Source organism: Macaca mulatta, chromosome 6, assembly GCF_049350105.2.
Source record: "Macaca mulatta isolate MMU2019108-1 chromosome 6, T2T-MMU8v2.0, whole genome shotgun sequence".
Taxonomy (NCBI): domain Eukaryota; kingdom Metazoa; phylum Chordata; class Mammalia; order Primates; family Cercopithecidae; genus Macaca; species Macaca mulatta.
In genome coordinates, this window is record NC_133411.1 from 124,818,245 (window position 1) to 124,844,025 (window position 25,781).

The 25,781-nt window shown below is 36.3% G+C and overlaps 1 protein-coding gene across 5 annotated transcripts in view; it reads left to right on the plus strand.

The window, feature by feature from the left end:
• Window positions 1-25,781, plus strand: part of AP3S1 (adaptor related protein complex 3 subunit sigma 1) — a 158,330-nt gene that overhangs the window by 4,179 nt on the left and 128,370 nt on the right. For all 5 annotated transcript variants that reach the window (XM_028849668.2, XM_015140612.3, XM_001086177.5 and 2 more), the window contains exons 2-3: window positions 19,382-19,473; window positions 22,628-22,739. In XM_028849668.2, coding sequence (XP_028705501.1) covers window positions 19,382-19,473; window positions 22,628-22,739 — 204 coding nt within the window. The remainder of the gene's footprint in view (window positions 1-19,381; window positions 19,474-22,627; window positions 22,740-25,781) is intronic.

Here is a 25,781-nt window from a genome sequence, read left to right on the forward strand (position 1 = left end):
TGTAAATAACTAATGAGACTTATATCTTATAAACCAAATATATTTTTACATAGCTATCAAACAAAAAAATCTCTTGGGTTATGATTCCATAGTGTATCCTCTGGTGAATTACTTAAAAAAATTTTTTTTTATAGAGAAAAGGTCTCACTTTGCTTAGGCTGGTCTTAACCTCCTGGCCTCAAGCAGTCCTCCAACTTTGGCCTCTCCAAGTGCTGGGATAAAGATCTGAGCCACTATGCCTGGCCTGTGAATTACTTTTATAAAGTGGAAATGTCTTTCTTTTGTGTGGATTATCTTAGTAGTTTCTGCAGATATAAAATACCATGTGTATATATGCATGTGTGCGTACACACCACACATATATGAAGTACAAGCCGGAAAATTTTCAAGTTAATGTATATGAGTTGCCTCAATTTTTTAATAAACTATATTTAATTAAACTGTTAACCAAATGCAAGCCTTAGGAGAAACTCTAAGATTCTTCTTTCCCGTTTTTCTTTTAAAATTTTAACATAAAAATACAAAGTATTGAAAGTATAGATAACTTATTTTTTCTTTTAAAAATATCCCTTAAAAAGATCCATCCATGTTCACTGATGTCTTTTTTTAGTGACTATTAAGACATTGTGGCAGATGGGATAATTAAACTTAAGTCTGTGATCAAGATAGAATTATCAACACTGCTGAGTATGAGGGTGTTAACACGTATTAACACATGGCATTTCAGCTTTTTGTTAAGAAGAAAATTCCATACGATTTGGTTTCCTTCCATATTAGTTATAATGCATTTGTCTGCATAAATTGGGTTTTATGTAGCCTGACTCAAATGTTTAGAAAGAACTATGTGAGGTACATTATAGGAAGTGCAGAGTAGTAGACGGATTCCAAAATTAAATGATTCAACAAATCGATGACTTTATTGTAGATCCAATTTCTTTTTCTTTATCTGCTTTGCTCATCACAAAATTACTATTTCCAAAGGCTGTTTTTCTCCTTGAAATTGGTGGTAATCAGTTCAATTCAGAAAGAGACAACTATCTGTTTCTGCAGTCCTGGACTGTGTCTTTTTCTTCATTCTGCTTAGACCCACCCAAGACCAATAATATTAATAGCTTACCCTAATCAAGATCTAACCTTGGATTGGAGCTGAAGATGAGAGTGCAAACGGGAATGAAATGGATATTCTGTTGGAAAGATTAAAGAAAGGAGTGGATGGTGGGTAGGCAAACAAGGGTCTGCTATTTCCTCTTCTAAACTTTTAAAAAAATATTTATTTTTATGGCCGGGCACGGTGGCTCATGCCTGTAATCCCAGCATGTTGGGAGGCCTAGGTGGGAGGATCATTTGAGCTCCGGAGTTCAAGACCAGCCTGGGCAATGTGGCAAAACCCTGTCTCTATGCAAAAAATACAAAAATTAGCGAGTCATGTTAGCACACACCTATAGTCCTAGCTACTTAGGTGACTGAGGTGGGAGGATTGCTTGAGCTCCGGAGGTTGAGGCTGCAGTGAGCTGAGATTGCACCATTGCACTCCAGCCTGGGTGCCAGAGGAGACTCAGTCTCAAAAAATTAAAAAAAAAAAATTTTTTATTAAGGTACAGATGACAAAAAAAATTACACATATTTACAGTGTACATGCCATTTTCGTATATGTATGTATTGTGAAATGGGTAAATCAAGCTAATTAACATATCTGTCACCACTGTTCCCTCTTTATTAGCTTTTAATATATATTAGTTTTCTGTAATTTTAATATGCTTCTGAGGTTAATATCAGGAATGGTTCCTTGTAATATGCAATACTGAACATGTGTCACAATAGGTCTTAATTTCAGGTTTTCCTTGTATCAAAGTGTCCTCGAAAAACCCCAATGCTGATACGGTCACAGTCTTTATATGAAGTATGCTGGAAAACTTGCTTTTTAAAAATTAAGGTTAAACCTTTTGAATATTTAATTGTAAAGGAGGAAATAAAGTGTTCAAAGTTAAAATGATTTTTGGTTTTGAGGTAACTGTTATAAACAGTACAATGTTATAGGTCATTTCATGGCTTTTCTAAAAGAAGGCCTTACATAACGTACCTATATTATATTCTTTAGCAAAGGTGTTTTCAATTTTAAGTAAGTTTCTTTTTTGTGACTATGTGGAAAATTAAGTATTAAGGCCACTAAGGTCATTCTTGATTTTCCCACACACAGGTAATTATTAACACTTAGTGTATTTCCCCCAGTCTTTATTTTTCCTTTCAGAATGTCCCAGTGAATAGGATATACCTTTTAGACATTAATAACACAAATAAATGCTTTGAAGCTGATGGTGGATTTATTAGACATTGTGGCTTTAAGGTAACTGAGTATGTTAATGTTCAGCCACTCTATTGTTAAAATTTAAAAAACACAATATATGTTAATAGCACATTAATAATTTGCATGTTTTAAGAACTGTATGTATATCTTTTGTATAAAATTAAACTTAAACCTGTGTAACCTGAGGTTATCAGTGTCCTTGTCTTTTTCATTCTAAAGGGAAATCTTCGCTAATTTTTGTTTGAAAGTCAAGAGTTCATTCTTGCCTTTAGCACTTAGAGTCTTCTTTGTACCTGGGGATTATGGATTTTGTCACTGCTGTTTATAATTCAAGGGGGTTCTGAGCTGTTACCATCGAGAGGGCCCAGTCCCCTTCCAACTTCTTGTTATATAAAACTCTCACATTAGGCTAACTAAACACATTCTTTCTTCACCCATCCCGCCTTTTCAGCTTTCCTCTCATCAAATCCTTTGAACTACAATATAGTTAGAATTCTTTGCTGAAGAATCAGGCAACTCTTAGAAGGATACGGAGATGAAAAAAGAACAATTCTAGCTACCAACTGTTTTCTTAAGACTCCAAGTGGAGGAAGCACCTGTAGAGTTAGGCCTCTGACTAGGCCTTCTAGAGATAGGCCTGTGGGAAGAGGAGTGAGCTTTCTGGATACTTTCTGATCTGTCTCTCCGTTACACTCTTCTCTTGTCCTGTCCATATTCTTTCAAGTATTTATTTGTTGCTTGTATGGCCCTATTGTAAGCACTAGTAATACAGTGATGAGTAAGACAGATGTCACCCTTGCCCTATGAGTTTACATTCTGGTGATAGGAGATAGGCAATAAATTATTTAAGATTGTAATTAGTCTGAAGAAAAACGAAACAGTATAAGGGAATAAAGCTTGACGGAGGAGAGCCTGTATTAGATAGGGTCATCGGGAATACCTCTTTGACGACCTGACATTTGAGAGGAAAACTGAATGAGATAAGAGAGGGAGAATTATAAGAACAGCAAAGAAATGAATGTTTCAGGCAGAAAGAGGTGCAGTGTCCCTCAAATGGGACCACACTTGATGTGTTCAGGAATAGCAAGAAGGTAAGCTGAGAAATCACAGGGAAGAGAGGCAGGAGATGAAGCTAAAGAGAATGATGGGGACAGATCATGCCTGTATGCCACACCATGCCCCTTCTTGACATCATTCAGTTTGATGACATCATGCCCAGCATGTTCTCCACAAGAGGAGATACTCCTCTTCAAATCATACTTGTATTTTGCCATTTGAACTGTGCCTCTGCAGAAGGGGCCGTGAGGCTCTCCTCTGATTAGTTACTTTCTTCTCTACCCAGTTATTGTTAGGCTCTGGAAAGATGGGGTTGCTAGGCCAGTGAATAAAGATAAAAGTCAGTGCATCAAAACCAGGCATGGTGTGTGCCTATAGTCCCAGCTACTTGGGAGGCTAAGGTGGGAAGATTGCCTGAGCCCAGGAGTTGAGGCCATGCTAGGCAACCATAGCAGGACCCCTGTCTCCTGGGGAAAAAAAAAAAAAAAACCAAAAAGCAAAAGAAACAAAAAACATGAGTGCTCCAGTTCTGTACAGCCTCTCTATCAATGAGACCTGTGATCAAGCTTTCCTAAGTCATCTGTAAAGTAACACAACTCAAGAAGAAAATGATTTTTTTTCTTAACTTATTGTCTTCATTATATGTGAATAGAGTTTATGTGAAGCCCACTGGACCCACCTCTATTGTGCCAAAAAGCATTTACATTTTTCCACTCTTGCAATCCTGATATAATTACAAGAATCACTTACTGTCAGTCACAGTTCTCTTTGTTACTCAGGAGGAAAGGACTATCTTTTAATATTCCAGACTCACTGAATTGTTTCAATTACCTTGTACTTACCGAGGAAGAGTACCAGTTGATTCTACCGCATACATATCCTGCTATTTCCTGTCATTAATATATCTTAGTGTGATATGAAAGGGTTATAAAATAAACCTTATTGTAGTAAAAATATATAACATAAAATTTATCATTTTAACGGTTCCAAGTGTACAGTTTTGTGGCATGAAGTATATTCACATTGTTGTGTCACCATCACCACCATCCATCTGTAGAACTTAATCTTTCCCAGCAGAAACTCCTTACACATTAAACACTAACTTCCTATTATCCTCTTCTCCTAGTACCTGGCAAACACCATTCTACTTTGTGTCTCTATAAATTTGACTGCTCTAAGAACCTCATATAGGAGGCATCATGGAATTTTTGTCTTTTTGAAACTAGCTTTTCTTTCAGTATGTCTTCGAAGTTCACTCATGTTGTATAGCATGTATCAAAACTTCCTTAATTGTTAAGATGGAATAATATTTCATTGTATGTGTGTACATACCATTGACCTAAAAGGAAGAGGCTCAAGCACAAAATAGTATTCAGAGTTTACTTGAGCCAAAATGAGAACAGTTGCCTGGGAGAGTCAGGCATTAAATAAAGGGGACATGGAGTGGGATGATACTAAGTTGTCTGTCAAGAATTCTCACTAGTTTATAGATACAACGTTGGTTAATGATTGACTAACATTGTTGAGATACAGGGAGTTGGTTATAATGTGTGGTGTAGCATTATTAGGTTATTTTCTAGTTACTTGTGGCAGTATAAAGCAGTTTCAATAGATAAGTATTTACCATAGCTCAAAGGAGGGAAGTAGGATGTGATTGCTGTCACATTTGATTGCCTTTCTGGGCCAGATCATTTAAAAGGACTTGCATTCCTCAGATAAAAGTTTCTTTCTCAATACCGTATTTTGTTTATCCGTTTGTCAGTGGAAACTTAGGTTGCTTCATCCTTTGGCTATTCTGAATAATGCTGCTGTGAACGTAGATGTACAGATATCTGTTTGAGTTCCTGCTTTTACTTTTTATAGGTACATACCTAGAAGTGGAATTGTTAGATTATATGGTAATTTTATGCTTCGCTTTTTTCTGGGGAAGTGTCACATCATTTTCCACAGCAGCTGTACCGTTTTACCTTCCCACCAGCAATGCACAAAGGTTTTAGTTTCTCTACATCCACGTTACTTTTTGTTTTTTGAAAATAGCCATCCTAATGTTTATGAAGTGATATCTCATTATGGTTTTGATTTGCATTTCTTTAGTGACTAGTGCTGTTGCGGGTCCTTTCATGTGTTTATTGGCCATTTGTGTATCTTTGGAAAAATACCTATTTGAGTCTTTCACCCATTTTAATATTCAGTTGTTTGCTTTTATTGTTTAGTTGTAGGAGTTTTAAAAATATATTCTAGATATCAGTCTCCTATTGTATATATGATTTGCAAATATTTTCTCTAATTCTGTGGTTGCCTTTTTACTCTGTTGATAGTGTCCTTTGATACAACTTTTTAATGAGATTTAACTTACATGTTTTGTTGTTGTTGTTGTTGTTGTTGCTGGTGCTTGCTTTTGGTATCATACCCAGAAAATAATTTTTTAATTACTATATAGTAGTACATTGTATAGTATACTATAACCAATGTGGACTTCAATTTTGAGTAAGATTTTTTGATAAGATTAAATAAGAGAATGGTTGCAGAACCTGACATATAAAGACTTAGTAATTGTGTAAATAGTAATGATTACTTTTATTACTGCTTGTTACTTCCTACTTCTAATTGGAAGATCATGTAGTTAGTCATAGTACCATAGAACACACCAGAGATTGTTCTCAAATACTCTTTGTATTTTCTCAGAATGAATGATCTCTTTTATTTTATTTTTTTCCAAAAACCCCAGTGTTTAAATTATATGGGCCCTGTTTTGGTAAAAGGCAAAAGGTTTATAAGATCTGAAGAGAAACCAGAGTATGTGGGCCCTGTTTTAGAATGAACTTGCTGCTTATTATAAAATGCGAAGTCCCAAACACTCTTCAACAGAAAAGTTCTGTAAGAAGACTTTTATAGGAGAAAGTATGGCTATAAAAGTTGCCCCAGCTTTTTTTCTTTTTCTCTGAGAATTAGCCAACCTTTTTAAAAAACATCTCAGTGGCTTCTAGAATTATATCGTGGTGTGCAACCATCGCCACAATCTAAGTTTAGAACATTTTTATCAAACTAAATGAAATTTAGTACCTATTAGCAGTCACTCTTCAATCCCCACTCCCCACCATCCCTGGCAACCACGAATCTGTTTTGTTTCCATAGATTTTTCTATTCTGAACATTTTATATAAATGGAATCATGAAGTATTACAGCCTTGTAATTGGCTTCTTTTACTTAACATGATGCTTTCAGGGTTCGCCTATGTTGTAGCATATATTAATATTTCATTACTTTTTATAGCCAAATAATATTTTAGTATGGAGAGATGTATATACACTGCATCTTGTTTGTTCATTTATCAATTGGTGGACATTTGGGTTGTTTCCACTTTTTGGTTACCATGAGTAATGATGCTATGAGCATTCATGTGGGAATTTTTGTGTGACCATATGTTCTCATTTCTCTTGGGTATGTAATTGGGAGTAAAATTGCCAAATCATGTGGTAAGAATATGTTTAATTATTTGGAAAAATGCCAGACTATATTCTAAAGTGACTGTACCATTGTGCCTTCCCACCAACAATGTCTGAGGGCTCCAGTTTCTTCATGTCCTAACCAACTATTGTTATTGTCAGTCATTTTTATTCTAGCTGTCCCGATGGGTATCAAGTAGTATCTCATTGTGATTTTCACTTACATTTTCTTGATGACAGATGATGTTGAACATCTCTTCATGTGATTATCGTCCATTTACATATCTCTTTGAAAGAAATATATATTCAAATCCTTTGCCTGTTTTTAAGTTGAGTTGTCATTTTATTATTGACTTGTAGGAGTTCTTAATATACTCTACGTGCAAATCCTTTATCAGGTATATGTTGTGCATGTATCTCCTCTCATTCCATAGGTTGTCTTTTTACTTTCTTGCTGCTGTCACTTACAGCACAGTGGTTTTGAATTTTGATATCATCTAGTTTATCTCTTTTTTCTTCACTTGAGCTTTTGGTATCCTCTCTCAAAAATCTTTGCCTACTCCAAGGTCAAAATCTTGTAACCATTTTTCCTTTCAAGAGTTTAGTAGCCTTAATTCTTATACCTAGGTCAGTGGTTCATTTCAGGTTAGTTTTGTGTATGGTATAAGGTGGGGATCCAGTTTCATTCTTTTACATGTGGATATTTAGTTGTTCGAGCACCGTTTGTTGATTATTCTTTCCCTATTGAATTGTCTTGGTACTTTACCCCAAGTTTTCCTCCCAAATTTTATCTTGTTCTTGGAGTTCTTAGACCTTCCAGCTGCCACCATGGTTGACCCTCTAAATATTTCAAACTCAGTCTGTCACCTTCTCAGCTTTTTGTTATTTCAGTAATAGAGTGTTTGCCCCTGAAACTGGGAAACATTTTAATATGTGTCTTAGTTCATTTTGTGCTTCTATAACAGAATACTTGAGACTGGATAATTTATAGTGAACAGAAATTTATTTGGTTCATGGTTCTGGAGGCTGGGAAGTCCAAGGTCAGGGAGCCACATGTGGTGAGGGCCTTCCTGCTGCATCATAACATGGTGGAAGGCATCACATGGTATGCACATGTGGGCAAATGTGGGAGCAAACTCGCTTTGATAACAAACCCACTACTGTAATAATGACCTTCATTCATTCATGAGAGCAGAGCTCTCATGACCTTATCACCTTTTAAAGGTCTTACCTTTTAACACTGTTGCATTGGAGATTAAATTTCCAACACATGAACTTTGGGGGATACATTCAAACCAAAGCAGAATGGTTGATGGTGGTTTAGGGGGTTAATTATACCTGCCATTTATTTAGTACTTTTTTGTGTGTGATAAGCATTTTTTATACATTGTAAGAGAAAATATGAGAGAATTCTTCTCTGAAGAAATTTAATGAGGTATCTTGGAGAGTTCTAATTAAGTTACTATTGTAGGTGCCCTAGTCTCTTCTTGTTTGGGATTTAAGAATCCTGCCATCCTGATTGCTGGTTCTTTGTACACTCTGGCTGAAGTTAGGCCTGCCCATGTACAGAGTCTCCAGCCAGACTTCTCACTTAGGAGAGGCATTGGCAAAAAACACACTAACTGAATTTTCTTTGCTAGGGTCTTCTCTTTTTCATGATTCCTAAATGTTTGGAGTGCTCTGAGGCTTTGTCCTCAGACATCTCTTTTTTTTAAGTGCAACATAAACTTATTATTCTTCATATATTTTCTTGATTCTGTGATTTTGTCCACATTTTTACTTCTGCCCTTCATGTAACTTCATACTCCCCATTCTCTATATTTTTGAATTCTACCTATTCTTTAAGGCCCTTCCTCAGTATCTGTCACTTTTCTTTGAAGATGACAATATTGCTGCTCAAAATCATTGTTCCTCTTGACTTCTTACAGTATGTTATTTGTGCTATTATTATGTCAGAAATTGCCCTGTACCTTTTATTATGAAAAGTTACTTTCTCTCTCTCTATATATAGATGTGTGTGTGTTTTTTGTTTTGTTTTTTTTTTTTTTTTTTTGAGACGGAGTTTCACTCTGTAACCCAGGCTGGAGAGCAGTGGCGCAATCTCAGCTCACTGCAACCTCCACCTCCCAGGTTCAAGCGATTCTCCTGCCTCAGTCTCCCGAGTAGCTGGGACTACAGGCATACACCACCACGCCTGGCCACTTTTTTTGTATTTTTAGTAGAGATGGGGTTTCACCATGTTGATCAGGGCAGTCTTGAACTCCTGACCTCAAATGATCTTCTTGCCTTGGCCTCCCAAAGTACAGGGATTACAGGTGTGAGCCAGTCCTATTTTAATATTTTTATTCAACCAGGACCTCACAGCCACCTAGGCTGGAGTCCAGTGGTATGATCACAGCTCACTCGCAGCCTTGATCTTCCTGGGCTCAGGTGATCCTCCCACTTCACCCTCCTCAGTAACTGGGACTACAGGCGTGCATCACCATGCCCAGCTAATTTTTGTATTTTTTTGTAGAGATGGAGTTTCACCATGTTGCCCAGGCTTGTCTGGAACTCCTGGCCTCAAGCGATCCTCCCACCTTGGCCTCCCAAAGTGCTGGGATTATAGGCGTGAGCCACTGCGCCTAGTTGATTATGAGGAATTCTGTTTCTTTTTTTGAAATATAAAAAAGGCAAAATACAAAACTATAAGTTCAAAATAATGATATCTTATGTTTTACTTCTTGTATTAGATCATACGCTGTTTGTCTTTGATCTTGGTAATCCTCTATATTTTAACATCTACCAGAGTGAACGAATGCATTTTAAGAAAACACTTTCCTAAATTTTTAAAAGAATGATGAGGATAATGACATATTGATATGATTAGAGGGAAGTTTTAAAGTTGCCTTTGTGATATATGCATAAGGACAGGAGGGAAACATAGGAAAAGAGAAAACATTATTAGTGGGTTTCTGATTTTGTAAAGTTTATTTTTGTTTTTCATTAATGAATTAAATATTAAAATAATAAAAGTTTTTGCCTTTTTGTAACTGTAGTTGTCTTTAGACTGATGTAATCTAGGAGTTGTGACCAACTGAAATATAGCTCTTTTGACTTCTGTTGTGAAACTATACTGTTAGGAAATCTGATCAGCCTGAAGTAAGTTCTAGGCTCCTTAATGAAAGCTGTTAAGTTAAATAAGGGAAATAGTTTTATGTCAGCAGATACTTATTTAAGTTTAGCTTTAGCCTTTGGATGTTTGATTAAAATTTTAAGGCATTCTTTCCTATTTTTTAAATTCATTTTTAATTGACATAATAATTGTGCGTATTAATGGGGTACAGTGTGATGTTTTGATCTATGTACACATTATAAAAGGATTCAATCAAGCTAGTTAATATATCCAGCATCTTTTTTTTTTTTTTTTTTTTAAAGAGATATCATCTTGCTCTCTCTTCCAGGCTGGAGTGCCCTGATGCCCAGGCTGACAGGCAGTGGTGTGATCATTAGCTCACTGCAGCCTCAACCTTTTCAAGGGCTTCAAGGGATCCTTTTGGCTTGGCCTCCTTGGTAGCCAGGACTCCAGGTGCCCGCCACCATGCTCAACTAAGTTTTTGAAACGTTTTGTTTTGTTTAGATGGGGTCTTACTTTGTAGCCTAGGATGGTATGAAATTCTTGGCTTCAAGTGATCCTAGGCCTTGGCCTCCCAAAGTGCTGGGATTACAAACGTGAGCCACCGCACCCAGCAACGTATCTGTCATCTCATCAACTTGTTATTTCTTTGTGGGGAGAATGTTAAAAATACATTATTTTGGAAGTTTTAAATATACATTATTATTAACTGCAGTCATGCAGTTCAGTAGATCACAAAAACTTATTCCTCCAGTCTAACTGAAACTTTGTACCCTTTGATCAACATTTTTGCTTTCCCCATTCCTCTTTTTATTCCCACCACCAGTCTCTGGTAACCACCCTACTGATTTTCTTCATTGAGTATTGCCAGCATTCTAAGAAGATTCCAAGTGGCAGCAGTTGAAGTTCCTATGAGAAATTCTTTCACTGTCAATATAATGAAACATAGTTAAAGGTTAGCACAGTTGACCTCTTCCTTGATAAGCAGTAATATAATGCAGAAAGATAACATTCCTTAAAAGAAAACTTCCTATAAGATTTTATTGTCCTTAGAATTCTAGAACTGACTTTTCAGATAAGGTCCAGAGGTAGTACTTAAAAATAAGTCAGTGTTAATGCATGCTTATTATGTGCCAGATATCATTCTATGAGTATGTACATATATGTATAAAGTAAGTGTATGAACTCAGTTCTCACAACACCACCATGAGGTAGATGCTATTGGTTTCTCTTTGCTACAAATGAGGAAAACTCAGGCACAGAGAAGATAAGTAACTTGCCCAAAGTCACACAGTTAACAAAGAGTACATCCAGGAATAAACCCATATATCTGGTTGCAGATTATTTACTCTTCTCTTTCCCTTTTAGTTTGTTTCTTCAAGTTATACATACGTATTGGTTAAAGAATCTAATAGTTCCATAAAGTTTATTATGAAAAATAACATTGCTTCATTTCTCCCTTTCCACAATAACTACTTTTAGCTGCTTTCAGTGTTTATGTACATGTGTCTAAATAATGTACTTGTTTTACAGCCTGACTTATTATTTGTAGACGTGATTTATTCTGCTATTAAAATTGATTATTTGGCTGTACTCTCCTCCACAACTAATTCCCAGTCCTCTCATAGTTATTTCATAATTTTGGTTAGATCAGTGTTTTGATGTTTACATTAATTTATTATGTAAACACTTTCTTCAGCCGAGCCATGTTGTAAACTGTACTGTTTTTTCTTTCCTGACACTTTGTTTTCCTTAAAGGTTGTAATTACCTTTTCTTTTGATGTAGTGTTTAATGCGCTTATCACTAATTTACATCTTTGCCAGTTGTCTAAATCTTACGCATCTTTTCTCCGTTTTATGTTCTTAAATTTTAAGTCTTTTCTGGAGCCTTTTGACGAGGACCAATCCAGACCAGTTGTAAGGCAGTCATGCAGGGATCTTTATTATTTTAGAGGATTCGTTTTGCTTGTTTCCTGTGTTGGACCTCCTGTTGCTTCATTTCTTTGTTTATTATCTTGCCATGGAGGAGCCAGTAATACCCTCCAGTAATTTCTTGAGAAAAGGTCATGGGAAGTAGATTTTTTGTGACCTGGCATGCATGCCCCAAAATTCTTATGACTCCACATTGACTGCATATAAAAGTTTAGGTTTGAATTTTTTCTCAGAACTTTGATTATATGCTCCATTACCTTTTAGTTTCCAGCGTTGCTATCTAAAAGTCTGAAGCAGTTCTGATTACTTATCTTTCATGTGTGATCATTTATACCTTCTAAAAAGTTGCAGATTCCTGTTTTTGGGGCAGAGTTTCTACAGTTTCACAGACCCTTGCCATGGGTCTGTTTTCATTTATTGTGCTGGGTATTTGATGGGTCCTTTGATTGTAGAAACTTTTGTCCTCTACTGGAAACATTTCTTCATTTCCTGTTCTCAAGTCTCCTTTTTTCAGTTTTTCTGAATTTCTCTGGACTCTTCTACATTTCTTATTCTTTCTCTTTCGTTTTCTATCTTTGTGCCCTTTGGCTCTATTTTCTCAACTTTATTTTCCAGTTTTCTACTGAATTTTTAAAATTTCTCCTTATATTTTGAATTCCCATGAGCTTCTTTATTTCTGAATTTCACTCTTTTATTATATACTGTTATTTTATAGTTGCATTATCTTTTCTTACCTTTCATATTAATGATATATATTTTTAAATTTTCTTCTCTTTACTTGGTTTGTTTCCTCTGAGTTGCTTTTTCCCTTATTTTATGTTTAACTTTTTAAAAAAATTTATTTTTTTTAATTTTTATTTTTTATTATAGTTTAAGTTCTGGGATACATGTGCAGAATAGGAAGGTTTGTTACATAGGTATACATGTGCCATGGTGGTTTGCTGCACCTATATTAGAGTTGTCTTCAACTGTCCAATAATCCTTGATTGACTGCTCCTTTCTAAGGATAGAGTACTGAAAGCTGATTGGAAGCTCTAAATCCATGATTAGAGGTTGCCTATGCGATCTTTACTTGAGGTAATCAAGCTAGGCAATTTAAGTAGTGTAGGAATTGGAATTGTTGTAACTACAACTCCCCAAATCTTCGTGACTTAACATAATAAAAGTTTGTTTCTCACTTACATAAAGTCCAGCGTTGGTGTTCTTGGTCAACTGGAACCTTTCATGTGGGCCTTTTTTTTTTTTTAAATCATTCTTGAGAAGGGGACAAAGGAACTTCTACATCTAGTTAGCATGGAAGATTTTGCAGGAATTTTCATGAGTGAGGCTTGAATAGTATATTTTTAACAACCTGATCATCTGGGAGGAAAAAAGCTCTGATTTGTAGCATTTGCTGATCTTTGTGGTATAAATACTTCGCCGTGACCAAGTTCAGGCTACCAACATGACGTCACCAAATGCAGAATTAGGAAGAGATACACCCAATAGACTTTCATGCCAGGTCTGGCATACCACAGACTACCAGCCACATTCCACTGGCCAGAACTGTGTTGTATGGCTCCACCTAAATTCAGGGGAGGGTGAAATTGTGTGCCCTGGAAGTAAGGGAACTAGATTTTAGTGAGCAGCTAACAGTTTTCTGTCATAGTTGGTATCTCCATTATCATTAACTTTATATCTAGTTGGAGTTCCTACAGAGTTATGTTCCAATCTCCTGCCTAGATGGTGAAGAAGGCCTAGCGCTAGGTATTCTGAGAACTCTCATTAGACAGGATCTGGTGGTATCTGTACATTTACATAATCCCCATGTTTTCAATGTGGTCCCTGGATTTATTTTATGTTACTGTAACAAATTACCACAGACTTAGTGGCTTAAAACAACACAAACTTATCGTTGTATGGTTCTTTGGGTTAGAAGTCAGACGTGGGTTTTACTGGACTAAAATCAAGGTATTGGTATAGCTGCATCCCTTTCTGGAGGCTCTAGGGGTGAATCTATGCTCTTGTCTTTTCCAGCTCCTAGAGGCCACCCTCATTCCTTGCTTATGGCTTCCATTCTCCATGTTCATAGCCAGCTGCATAGCATATCTCTGATTCTTTTTCTGTAGTCATATCTCCCTCTGACCACAGCCCAGGAAAGATTCTCAGATTTTAAAGTACCATGCCATGCAATTAGCCCCACCTATATAATCTGGGATAATATCTTCATCTCAGAGTCCTTAATCACATCTGCAAAGGCATTTGTCATGTTAACCACATATTTACAGGTTCCGGGGATTAGGGTGTTGTCATTTTTTGGTGGACCATTTTTCTGCCTACCACAATACCACTTGCTCTCCGAAGACCCTCCCTTTGATCTATTCCTAGTAATAAGATTAAGAACGTTTCTTGGGGATGGTAGTGGGAATTTAGTGATCCTTCTGCTTTTTAAACAAACTTTTAGTCCTTATTTTACACTACTCTCTTCATCCTCACTTCCAGACATATGTAAAAGCACCAATTCATGAGTTTTTGCCTATTTTGTGACACAAATTGAGTTAGTTTTATGATTTCCCTCTCACCATTTAGGATTAAATTTTCTGAGAATACTTTAACACTTATTTAAACGCTTTCAAGATTTTGTTGTTCTTGTCTTCCTTTCCCATTCTCCTCATCCTTGTGTGTTTATGCCTTTACTGAAAAAACCCTTTAATATTGTTTTAGCTGGGGTTTGGGCAGGCAACAAATGCAGATGTGTGTTTAATTTACCATCTTAATTAGAACACAGCTTGCACTTTTAACTTCTATACCATACTGCCTTAACTTTATTGCCTCTTTTTTTGTGTGTAAGGTAACCCAGATTTTGGGTAATATAAAGGGATGTGGATCTTGTCTTCTAGATTACAAATTTATTTATTCAGTACACTTTTCTTGGCTACTCTACATCAGCCACTTTGCTGAGCATTTCAAATACAAAGCTCAGGTTCTGGTGTTGGAATTCAGACTACCACAAAGGAAATTTGAGCACATTGTTATAAGTGTATGATAGGAATAGAAACAATACCAAAGAAACATGGAGAAAGAAGGGACTACTTTTAATTGAGAGTCAGGAAAGACTTCATAGAAGTCGTAACGTTCTAGCTGTGTCTTAGAAAGGGTGTTGCTGGAGAATGGAGTGAGGAAGTTGTTCCCAGACAGAAGTGGGAAAATGTGAAGAAGGTGAATGGTAAGAAGTTCATTGTGGCTGGAGCACATTATATGGGGGAGAAGAAAGAGATGATGAAACTTCAGGGATTAGTCTGGCTTAGATATTGGAGAACGTTTTATGGCATGGTAGAGAGTTTTTATTTAGGTCAGATAAAAGCTAGAGATCTTTAAGAAAGGAAGTAACATGGCTTACACATCTTTGGTTAAATTTATTTCTAAGTTTTTAAAAAAACTTCTTGTTGTTTGGGATGATATTGTGAATGAATTTTTAAAAATTATTATTTAAAAAAATTTTTTGGAGGCAGAGTCTTGCTCTGTCATCCAGACTGGATTGTGATGGGATGATCTTGGCTCACTGTAACCTCCACCTCCCAGGCTCAAGCAATCCTCCTACCTCAGCCTCCCAAGTAGCTGGGACTACAGACATGCACTAGCATGCCTGGGTAATTTGTTGTAGAGCAGAGTTTTGCCATGTTGCCCAGGCTGGTCTCAAACTTCTAGACTCAAGAGATCATCCCACCTCAGTCTCCCAAAGTGTTGAGATTGCAGACGTGAGTCACTGAACCAGGCCAAAATTTTTCTTTTCTTGTTTTTTTGAGATGGGGTCTTGCTGTGTTGCCCAGGCTGATCTTGAACTTCTGGGCTCAAGTGATGATCCCCCTTGGCCTCCCAAAGTGCTGAGATTATAGGTGTGAACTACTGTGCACAACTGAGAATCATTCATATTTAAGGACGTGGTTCAGTTCTTTCTTTAACTTACTTTTTATAGGATTCCATTGTACAATTCCATTCCGTAATTTATCCTTCTGTGACTGGTGGACATTTGGGTCCTTTTCAACTTTTCTTATTACAAACAGTGCTTTTATGAACATTCTTCTGTTTGTCTCCTGGTACAGAGGTTAAGAGATTTTTTTATGTACAGTTGACCCTTGTAAGGCTCCACTTACACACAGCTTTTTTTCAGTAAGTATATTGGGAAATTTTTTGGAGATTTTTGACAAATTGAAAACACTTGCAAATTGTATAACCTAGAAATAAAAAAAAAATGGGCCGGGCGCGGTGGCTCAAGCCTGTAATCCCAGCACTTTGGGAGGCCGAGACGGGTGGATCACAAGGTCAGGAGATCGAGACCATCCTGGCTAACCCGGTGAAACCCCGTCTCTACTAAAAAGTACAAAAAAAACTAGCCGGGCGAGGTGGCGGGCGCCTGTAGTCCCAGCTACTCGGGAGGCTGAGGCAGGAGAATGGCGTGAACCCGGGAGGCGGAGCTTGCAGTGAGCTGAGATCCGGCCACTGCACTCCAGCCTGGGTGACAGAGCGAGACCCCGTCTCAAAAAAAAAAAAAAAAAAAAAAAAAAGAAATAAAAAAAATAAGTTTGGAGGTATGTCATCAATGCATAAAACAGTAGATACTAGCTTATTTTATCATTTACTACCATAAAATATATACAAATCCATCATAAAAAGTTAAAATGTATCAAAATTTATGCAAACACTTAGAGACTGGACATGGTGCTAACTCTCGGTACGTGGTGCTACTCTCAGTACGTGGTGCTACTCTCAGTGGAGAGAACTGTAAACAAATGGAAAGATGCACTATTAAATTATAAATGTATAAAATTAACTGTGGTTTATACTGTACTACTGTAGTAATTCCAATATTCTGTTGCTATTGTGGTAAATTCAGGTGTTTTGAGAATCTGCTTAAAATGCTGTGTGATGCTAATCATCTCCTGGTGAGCAGTTTGTATCTTTAGTAAATTGCACATCACAGTAAAAAGTGCTTTCTCCCAATTCCTGTGTAATTTGTTGTCATGTTTGTTATAATATCATAAACCTTGACGTGCTACTAGTGATGTTGGAAGTGCTCCCAAGCAGCAGAGAAATGTCATGACACTACAAGAAAAAGTTAAATTGCTTGATATGTACCTTAGATAGAGGTCTGTGGCTGTGGTTGCCCACTATTTCAAGATAAATGAATCCAGCAAAAGGACTATCATAAAGAAAATAAAATTCATGGCCAGGCACAGTGGCTTATGCCTGTAATCCCAGCACTTTGGGAGGCCAAGGCAGGCGGATGACTTGAGGTCAGGAGTTCAAGACCAGCTTGGCCAACATGGCAAAACCCTGTTTCTACTACAAATACAAAAATTATAGCTGGACGCGGTAGCTCACACCTGTAATCCTAGCCCTTTGGGAGACTGAGGTAGGTGGATCACCTGAGGTCAAGTTCAAGACCAGCCTGGCCAACATGGTGAAACCTCGTCTCTACTAAAAATACAAAAATTAGCTGGGCATGGTGGTGGGCGCCTGTAATCCCAGCTACTTGGGAGGCTGAGGCAGGAGAACCGCTTGAACCCAGGAGGCGGAGGTTGCGGTGAGTGAGATCATGCCATTACACTCCAGCCTGGGCAACAGAGCAAAAACTCTGTCTTGATAAAATAAAATAGAAATAAATTAAAATAAAATAAAATAGAAACAAAAATTAGCTGGGCATGGTGGCAGGCACCTGTAATCCCAGCTACTCTGGAGGCTGAGACAGGAGAATTGCTTGAACCCTGGTGGTGGGTTGCAGTGAACCGAGATTGCACCAGTGTTCTCCATCCAGCCTGGGCAACAGAGGGAGACTCCATCTAAAAAAAAAAAAAGAAAAGAAAAGAATATTCATGAATCTGTAGCTATAGCTATGCCAATGTGTGAGAAAACTTTGCACCTTTTGCAAAATCCCTTTTTATCTAATATTGAAAATCCAGCTCTTATGTGGGCACAGGAATGCTGTAAGAAAGGCATACCTATAGAATATGATTTGAGAAAAAGTGAAGTCATTATATGATAACATAAAGCATAAGGAAGGTAAAGGATCTAAAGCTGGAGAATTTAATGCCAGCAAAGGACGGTTTGTTGCTTATAGAAAGAGGTTTGACTTTTAAAATGTCACGATGACAGATTGTTAAGAGAAAAAGTATAGCTAAGTTACATTTTTGGGGAGTCAAAACTTATACATAGATTTCCAAATGCATGGGGGATTGGCATCCCTAACCGCCACATTGTTCAAGGGTCAACTGTCTGTGTAATTGCCAATGCTCAATTGTTTTTGATCTTCAAAAACTGGTTTCATATGGTTTAGAATAGTATCTAGGAGAGAAAGTGCTGGTTAATAAAACTGTTTCCCCAAGTGATTATATGTTTACCCTACCACTGGTGAGGTGAGAGTTTCTTTGGCTCTACATCTTTGTCAACATTTTATACTATGATATTCTTATACTTTTGCCAATATGGTACATGTGGAACTATCTCGTCGTTTTAATTTGTATTTCACTTAATTACTGCTGAGGTTTAGTATCTTTTTATTTCTTTGTGGACCATTTACATCCTTTCCTGTGAAATTGGTGTTCATGATCTTGTTCAGTTCTCTATTGCAGTGTTTAGGAAACTGACTCTTGTTTTGTTTTGTTTTGTTTTGTTTTGTTTTGTTTTGTTTTGTTTTGTTTGAGATGGAGTCTCACTCTGTCACCAGGCTGGAGTGCAGTGGCGCGATCTTAGCTTACTGTAATCTCTGCCTCCTGGCTTCAAGCGATTCTCCTGCTTCAGCCTCCCGAGTAGCTGGGATTACAGGCACACGCCACCACACCCAGCTATTTTTGTATTTTCAGTAGAGATGGGGTTTCACCATGTTGGCCAGGATGGTCTCAATCTCCTGACCTTGTGATCCGCCCGCCTAGGCCTCTCAAAGTGCTGGGATTACAGGCATGAGCCACTGTGCCCGGTCAGGACGCTGACTCTTACTGGAATATGAATTGCTTAGTCCAGCTTAATAAATATTTATTGAGCCAATCCTTGGCTTTAGATCAACTTATATAAAGATGAGTAAGATATATGGACTCTTACCTCAGTCTGTATTTAGTAAAGGTTAAACTTAATTGGAAGCTCCATAGTTCTATTTCTTTTCTCCATTCAAATATAGATTAGCTATGCTATTTATAACTTTACCTTTCTGGTTCAGTTTACTCATTCGTAAGATAATCAGCTTTGACTAACATCTAGTTTCCCTTTTACCAGTGTGTGTAATTCATCTAATATTTTTTCTTGTTGGTTTTTGAAACTTAGAAATATGTTACTTTTATTATAGTGGTAAATATAAATACTTGGTTTTTTCTTTTCTTTTTCATCAAAAAGTGTTGGGTTTTGCTTCTGTAAGGTGTAATTTAAGTCACTTCTCCAAGGACCCCTCTCTTAGATGGATTTTCCAGATACATATTACTACCTTTGATTTTAAAAATTCTTAAAATGCTATTAAACCTATACCCTCCGTCCTAATATATATGAATTATTCTTCCTCAGAGTGAAGATACACAACAGCAAATCATCAGGGAGACTTTCCATTTGGTATCTAAGAGAGATGAAAATGTTTGTAATTTCCTAGAAGGAGGATTGTAAGTAAAGCATTTCATAGACATTTCTAAGTTTTGACTATATGATTAAAATATATGCTGTTTAATCAGTTTATGGTAAAAGTTTTCTAATTTTGATTAATTGGATTAGGTGAATTAATTGCCACCTATGTTAGCTATAAATCTAACCTAAAGAATTATTTTTTAAAGATATGAAATCTTTTTTTCTCTCTTAAAAATTTTGAAAGGGAATTTTATATAAAGGTAATATATTAATGGTAAAAATTCCAACATTACAGGGAAGTATAAAATGTAAAATAAGAATCTCTCAACTTTAGTCCTTCTACCCAATTTCTTGTGTATCCTTCTAGAAAATTGTTTGTATAGACTAACATATGAAGTATATGTGCTGACTAACATACAACCTTGAAATTTTTATTTATGAGATTATGCTTATTTGCTCATTTGCATGTTGCTGGTTCTCAGTATGTTCAAAAACTTTGCATATAAACACGTCTAGGACAAGGTTATTCTTTTTAATGACTATAGAGTATTCCTTTGTGTGAATGTGCATAAAAATTAGATTACATTTTTTATTTTACTATTACAATACTGAAGTCTGTTTTTCAAATATACCTAATTCAGCTAATCGATTTTTCTATTTTAAAATGAATAAGAATATTGCCAAATATTACAAATAAATACTTTTAAACTAATAGCTTCCATGAAAACAGTTTGTTCTCAAACATGAATCAGTCAGAGAAACCTAGAATTTTCTGTATTTTAATGTGTATGATGGATGAGAAATACTCTGGATAACAGGGAATCCATGGTCATAAGTTACTTTTTATCATGTGGAACACTTAACTTGGGTTTCCTAAAAGGTTATATCATGCTGTCCTTAAATGTCCAATACATACTTAAAAATGTTTCTGTTAACTCAAGGCTTCTAATTTAATAATTGAGACAAGTGTACCTGCTTCTGGTTTTGAATTTTACTTGTATTGATTCAACTTTAGTTGTCTTTGACATTACTGTCACTTCCTCTCATCCTAGCCTCTTGATTTCTTATCTCCTAGGAAACTTACCACCCAGCACAGTGTGTACTGCATTTAGAAGTAAGAACCTGATTAATCTAACTAGGGTGCTATTTGAAATAGAAATTGTGGCTTGAAATTGTGATTGTTCTTTTTTAACCTTACAAAAAATAGAAAGCAAATATTGCAGCAGAGATGAGGCTACACATCTAGTTTAATCCTAGTTTTGTTACTAAGAGGCTGATTTTCTTGGACAGGTCACTTAAATTCTTGGGCCTCAGTTTTCTCCTCTATAAAATGAGTTATTTGGACTAACAGGATTTCTCAATCCTGTGGTTGTATATGATGTATTGCATTCTGTACAGGAATTTTTATCAGTATTATACTATAGCTTAAAGATAAAATTATATTTTTAAAGGTAAAATATATACTTGCCACGTTAATATTTTTGCTTGCTTTTAATAGCATTAATGGCCTCTTTGAAACATATTCTTCAGAAGTTTGCTCTCCTTTTAAAGTAAAGCAAAATTTTAAGATAGTCACTAAATTGCTGATTCAGAATGAAGTGAAGCCTCCTATTTGTGTTCTTTTTACCTCTTTCAGGGAACAATTGCAGTCACAGTCTATAAATACACTCTCAGAATCTTTAAATTGCATGTAGATATTTTAAAATTAAATATCTTCTCTAGAGGAGTATCTAGGATAGTAGGAAATTTTTATTCTTGTCAAAGATCATTTCTCCTTTTGCTATTAGAGGACATAGAAGTAGTATATACCTTGAGAAGTTGTTTCTACAGAACTTGTAAGTTTAGTATTATTTTTACTGCATAAAAACTAGATGCTGGCCGGGCATGGTGGCTCACACCTGTAATCCTAGCATTTTGGGAGGCCTAGGCATGCAGATCTCCTGAGCTCAGGAGTTCGAGACCAGCCCCATCTCTACTAAAAGTACAAAAATCAGCCGGGTGTGGTGGTGCGCGCTTGTAATCCCAGCTACTTTAGTGGCTTGAAGCCAGGAGGCGGAGGCTGCTGAGATAGCGCCACCCAGGCTCTGTCACAGCCTGGGTGACAGAGTGAAACTCTGTCTCAAAAAGAAAGAAGAGAGAGAGAGAGAGAAAGAAATGCCATTTTCCTATATTCTGTTGGGATGGATGTTAGTTTACTTTTGGTTTCATATAACCTTGATTGTAAATTATGTTAAGTGTTTAGAGGTCTTTTAAGAAGGTGAATTCATTATTGCAAACTTAACTATGAAATAGCTAAACTATATTTAGAAAATTATAAGATGTTTGGAATGATTCCTAAATTATTATTTTTAAAATACTAAAATTCCAGTCATTATAAATAAAAGTATTTCATTAAAGAATTTAGTATCCTAGCTTAGTTTTCTTGCATTTATATTTCAAAACAATGTAATTCTGGAAGAGATCTTGATGGTGAATCTATCCAAAACTTAAGAAGTGTCATTCTTCTTTTTTTTCTAGTTGATAATCAGTCTTAAGCTGTGTAACTTACTGTGACGTATGGAGTTAAATACTAGTAAGCACTTACAAATGCCCCATGATCTAATTTCTGCCTACTTCTCTGACTGTATCATTTACTAATCTTTTCTTATCTACTGGCCTTTTTTCTCTTCCCTGAACATACATGCTTTGTTCTTGATGAAATGGCCGTTTATTACTTACTACCTTAGCTTGAAATGCTCTTCTCTAAATTTTTTTCAAGCCAACTCCTTATCATTAGATCTCAGCTTAAATGTCACTCTTGCTTAATATTCAGCCTGAAATAGGGAACCCATCAATATATCATCATTGTATTTTGATTCTCAGTGTAACACTTGCCACTATCTGATGATGTTCTGATATGTTTGTTTATTGCTCCTTCCCCACTACCAGTACCTGGCACACAGTAGTTACTCAGAGAACGGTTTAATGAATGAATGAACTGAAATTAAGCACTGGCTTCTTTTACTTGATATTGCTGAAGAAAACAGCCATCTTAATTTACCTAGTCTCTGAATAAGTTCACTTAAATGCTTTGCCATTGAATGTCACCTTTCATTTGACAAGTGGTTTTTAAACAAATTGTCAGTTTGCTTGAGCTAATGAAAATGTTTTGCATTTTGTTTCCAATAACATTACAATTTTTTTGTCATTTAGATTAATTGGAGGATCTGACAACAAACTGATTTATAGACATTATGCAACGTTATATTTTGTCTTCTGTGTGGATTCCTCAGAAAGTGAACTTGGCATTTTAGATCTAATTCAAGTAAGTTAACACTTGCTTCTTACTATCTTAAATAACAGTTTGGCATTTAAATTTTTAAAAACTTATATGTTCTAAATTTTCTAAAATGATGTTAGTAAGAAATAAAGCATTTCATAATAGATATTTTTGTTGGTAAAAGTGGTCAAAGGACATAGAAACAAGCAAATATTTGATCTGATTAAAACTATCATAACTAATTTCATCATGACCTTTTATCTTGCTCATGTAAGTTACAGCAAGGATCTCAAGACTCGTGGGTTTCTTAACACATGTATCCAAAACTAACCCTAAAACCTACCTCTCCGTGTTTCCTGAAAATCTTTCATAAAGTCTCTGGAACTCAAGGTCAGTCATCAGCAAATTTCTTTTTATCTTCAGCCTCTTCTGTTAATATTACTTTAATTTTGCTCTAAATTAAATCTTGCTTCCCTGATGATACTACCTGCAACCCTTTCAGGTAGTAGCCATTTTCTCTCCTGCTTCTTTCTGCCTTTGAACCTGGAGGTGTACTCTTAGCTTCTCATTGCATTTTCCAGACCATTCTTTCTTCTCAAACACCTCCAAATTTTATCTTATGTTATCAGACTATACCACCTTCTATCCATTTAGTTATAGTCATCACTCATCTCCATCTCTCATTCAGTGGAGATTTTGTTAAGAATTGTGAAGTGTCTGAGATTTGCTTTACTTGCAAGCTAAGAAGTTAACCTACCATAATTTCATGGATGCTGGCAGAAGACAGGAGATTTCTGGGCCAGAGACAAAGGACCTTATTACTAATAGCAAAAACTTTAGCTAAAGTGACAGCATTTGCTTGCATGAATTCTCTGATTCCCAAGGGGTGATATGAAGAGGTCCAGATGATACCTGCACACACCATGGATTAAATGACAGATGAGGAACACCAAGCTTAGGGAACTGGAATCTTTTATAATGGATACTAAGCTTGTCTGCCCTTGTTTGGAAGGAAGAGACTGTCTCTTCCAAGAGTGTAAGGAAACCTATCCTTTGCTGTGGAAGAAGACACTGTCTATTTTCCAGGGCTGTTTGATACACAAGCATGCTTAAAAAGATAGCCCAGAACAAAGACAGTCCATGCCTCTGCTCACAATATGTGCGGAAACACAAGATCCATGGAAAATTGTCTCCTAATAGATTATGGTTCTTGGTTTACTGGCATTCATTCCAGTACTGCTTGTTTTGTAATTCTTGGTGATTCCATTGTTCATATGTATAATTCTTCTAATATCCTGGTGTCTTCAAATCTGAAACTCCTCTCTGCCGATAAATTTTGCCCTGCATTCCATCTCACTATGTACCCACTTCTATATTTTATCTTTGTCTAAACTGTAACCCCTCCATAATCTCAATTTCACAGTTTTGAAGTGTTTAGACCTATTGGAACCCTGTTTTAAAAATCTATTTTTTTTTCAGTCTCTGATTTTACTGATCTTACTTTCCTTATTCCAGCTTAAATTTCATAGTCATGATAGTGATATAGCCTTGTGTACACTTAACTCCTTGTCCACACCCATACATCTGAACACACGTAGAGGAAAAAAAAGTAACCATGTTTACCAGTCTCACTTTAAATTAATGATCCTTTAGCTCAGTGAGTCCTTTATGCTACCCAAGAATCATTTTCTGTTTCCCCGGTCCATTTACTCTCCCATACCTCTAGATGACTACTCATACAGTCTCCTCTCTCCTAAAATATCTAGCACTTTTAGCACCTTGCTTCCCAGTACACAGATAAAATTGGCTTTTGAAGTTATCAAGAAGGAGGCATGGTTTGAGCTCTAGTTGGTGTTACAGAATAGACAAGAAATTAACCCAAGCAGACAACTTAGGTAATAAATTCTTAGCACTGTGGCTAAGGCTTTAAAAATAGAAACATTGTGGCCAGGTGTGGTAGTTCACACCTGTAATCCTAGCACTTTGGGAGGCTGAGCTGAGCAGATCACTTGAGCCCAGGAGTTCGAGACCAGCCTGGGCAACATGGCAAAACCCCATCTCTACAAAAATTAACGAGGCATGCTGTTCTGCACCTGTAGTCCCGGCCACTCGGGAGGCTGAGGCGGGAGCCAGAGAGGATGGCTTGTAGTGAGCTGAGATTGTACCACTCACTCCAGCTCAGGTAACAGAGTGAGACCCTGTCTCAAAAAAATATAAATAAAAACATTGTTAATGAAATAAAAAAGAAGATAAATGATAAATGGATCTATTCATTTGCCACATTACTCTTAAATCTATAATTCTTAAACTGGGTTTTTGGGAGGAGCCAGGTATCAAAGTTATATGAAACCACAACATAATCATGGCACATATTCCTGGTATATGTTTTTCCTTTGTTTTGAAGATTGGTGGCAATGAGGAAATGAAAGTAAACATGTGTATATTATGAGGTAGAATACAAAATTTTAATAATATTTAAAGCTCTAAGTGGAGACTTGAAAGAAATTTTGAGCTTGAAGGAAAGGTGCCCCAAGATCCCTTGGGTATATGTTCACTTTCCTCCTGGGGCCTACTTGAGAAACACTGCTAAGTTTTGTTTTGCTTTCTCAAGGCTTTTCTAGTAAAGAAAAAGAAGCCAAATCTTGCTTTTGATAACATTGAAGGGTTGATCAGGACTATATATTGCATCGCGTTGTAACTTTGTTTATTCTTACATTTCTTAGTTTATCCCACCTAGGGGAGTAGTTAATTCATTTTATCCTTATGTCAAGAGAGCATTATATTTTTACAGAAAAAAAATTAATGCAGAACTGTGTTTTCTATTTCTCTGTTACCCATGACTGAAGAGAGTGGTAGACATGCACACTGTGTTCCAAAACAGTTTTTACTTACCTGAGCCTAGCCACTGGAATTATAGGAAGACAAACAGGAAAAAGTGTACCATTTCAAATTTAGTCTCTTATTTAACAAATATTGCAATTAAGAAAGACCAAAGCAAATGTGTGTTTTCCTACAGGTAAATCAGAAGTATTTTATGCTTGTGTCCTGAGATTAAGTCCTCACCATTGATTATTATTTTGATACTGT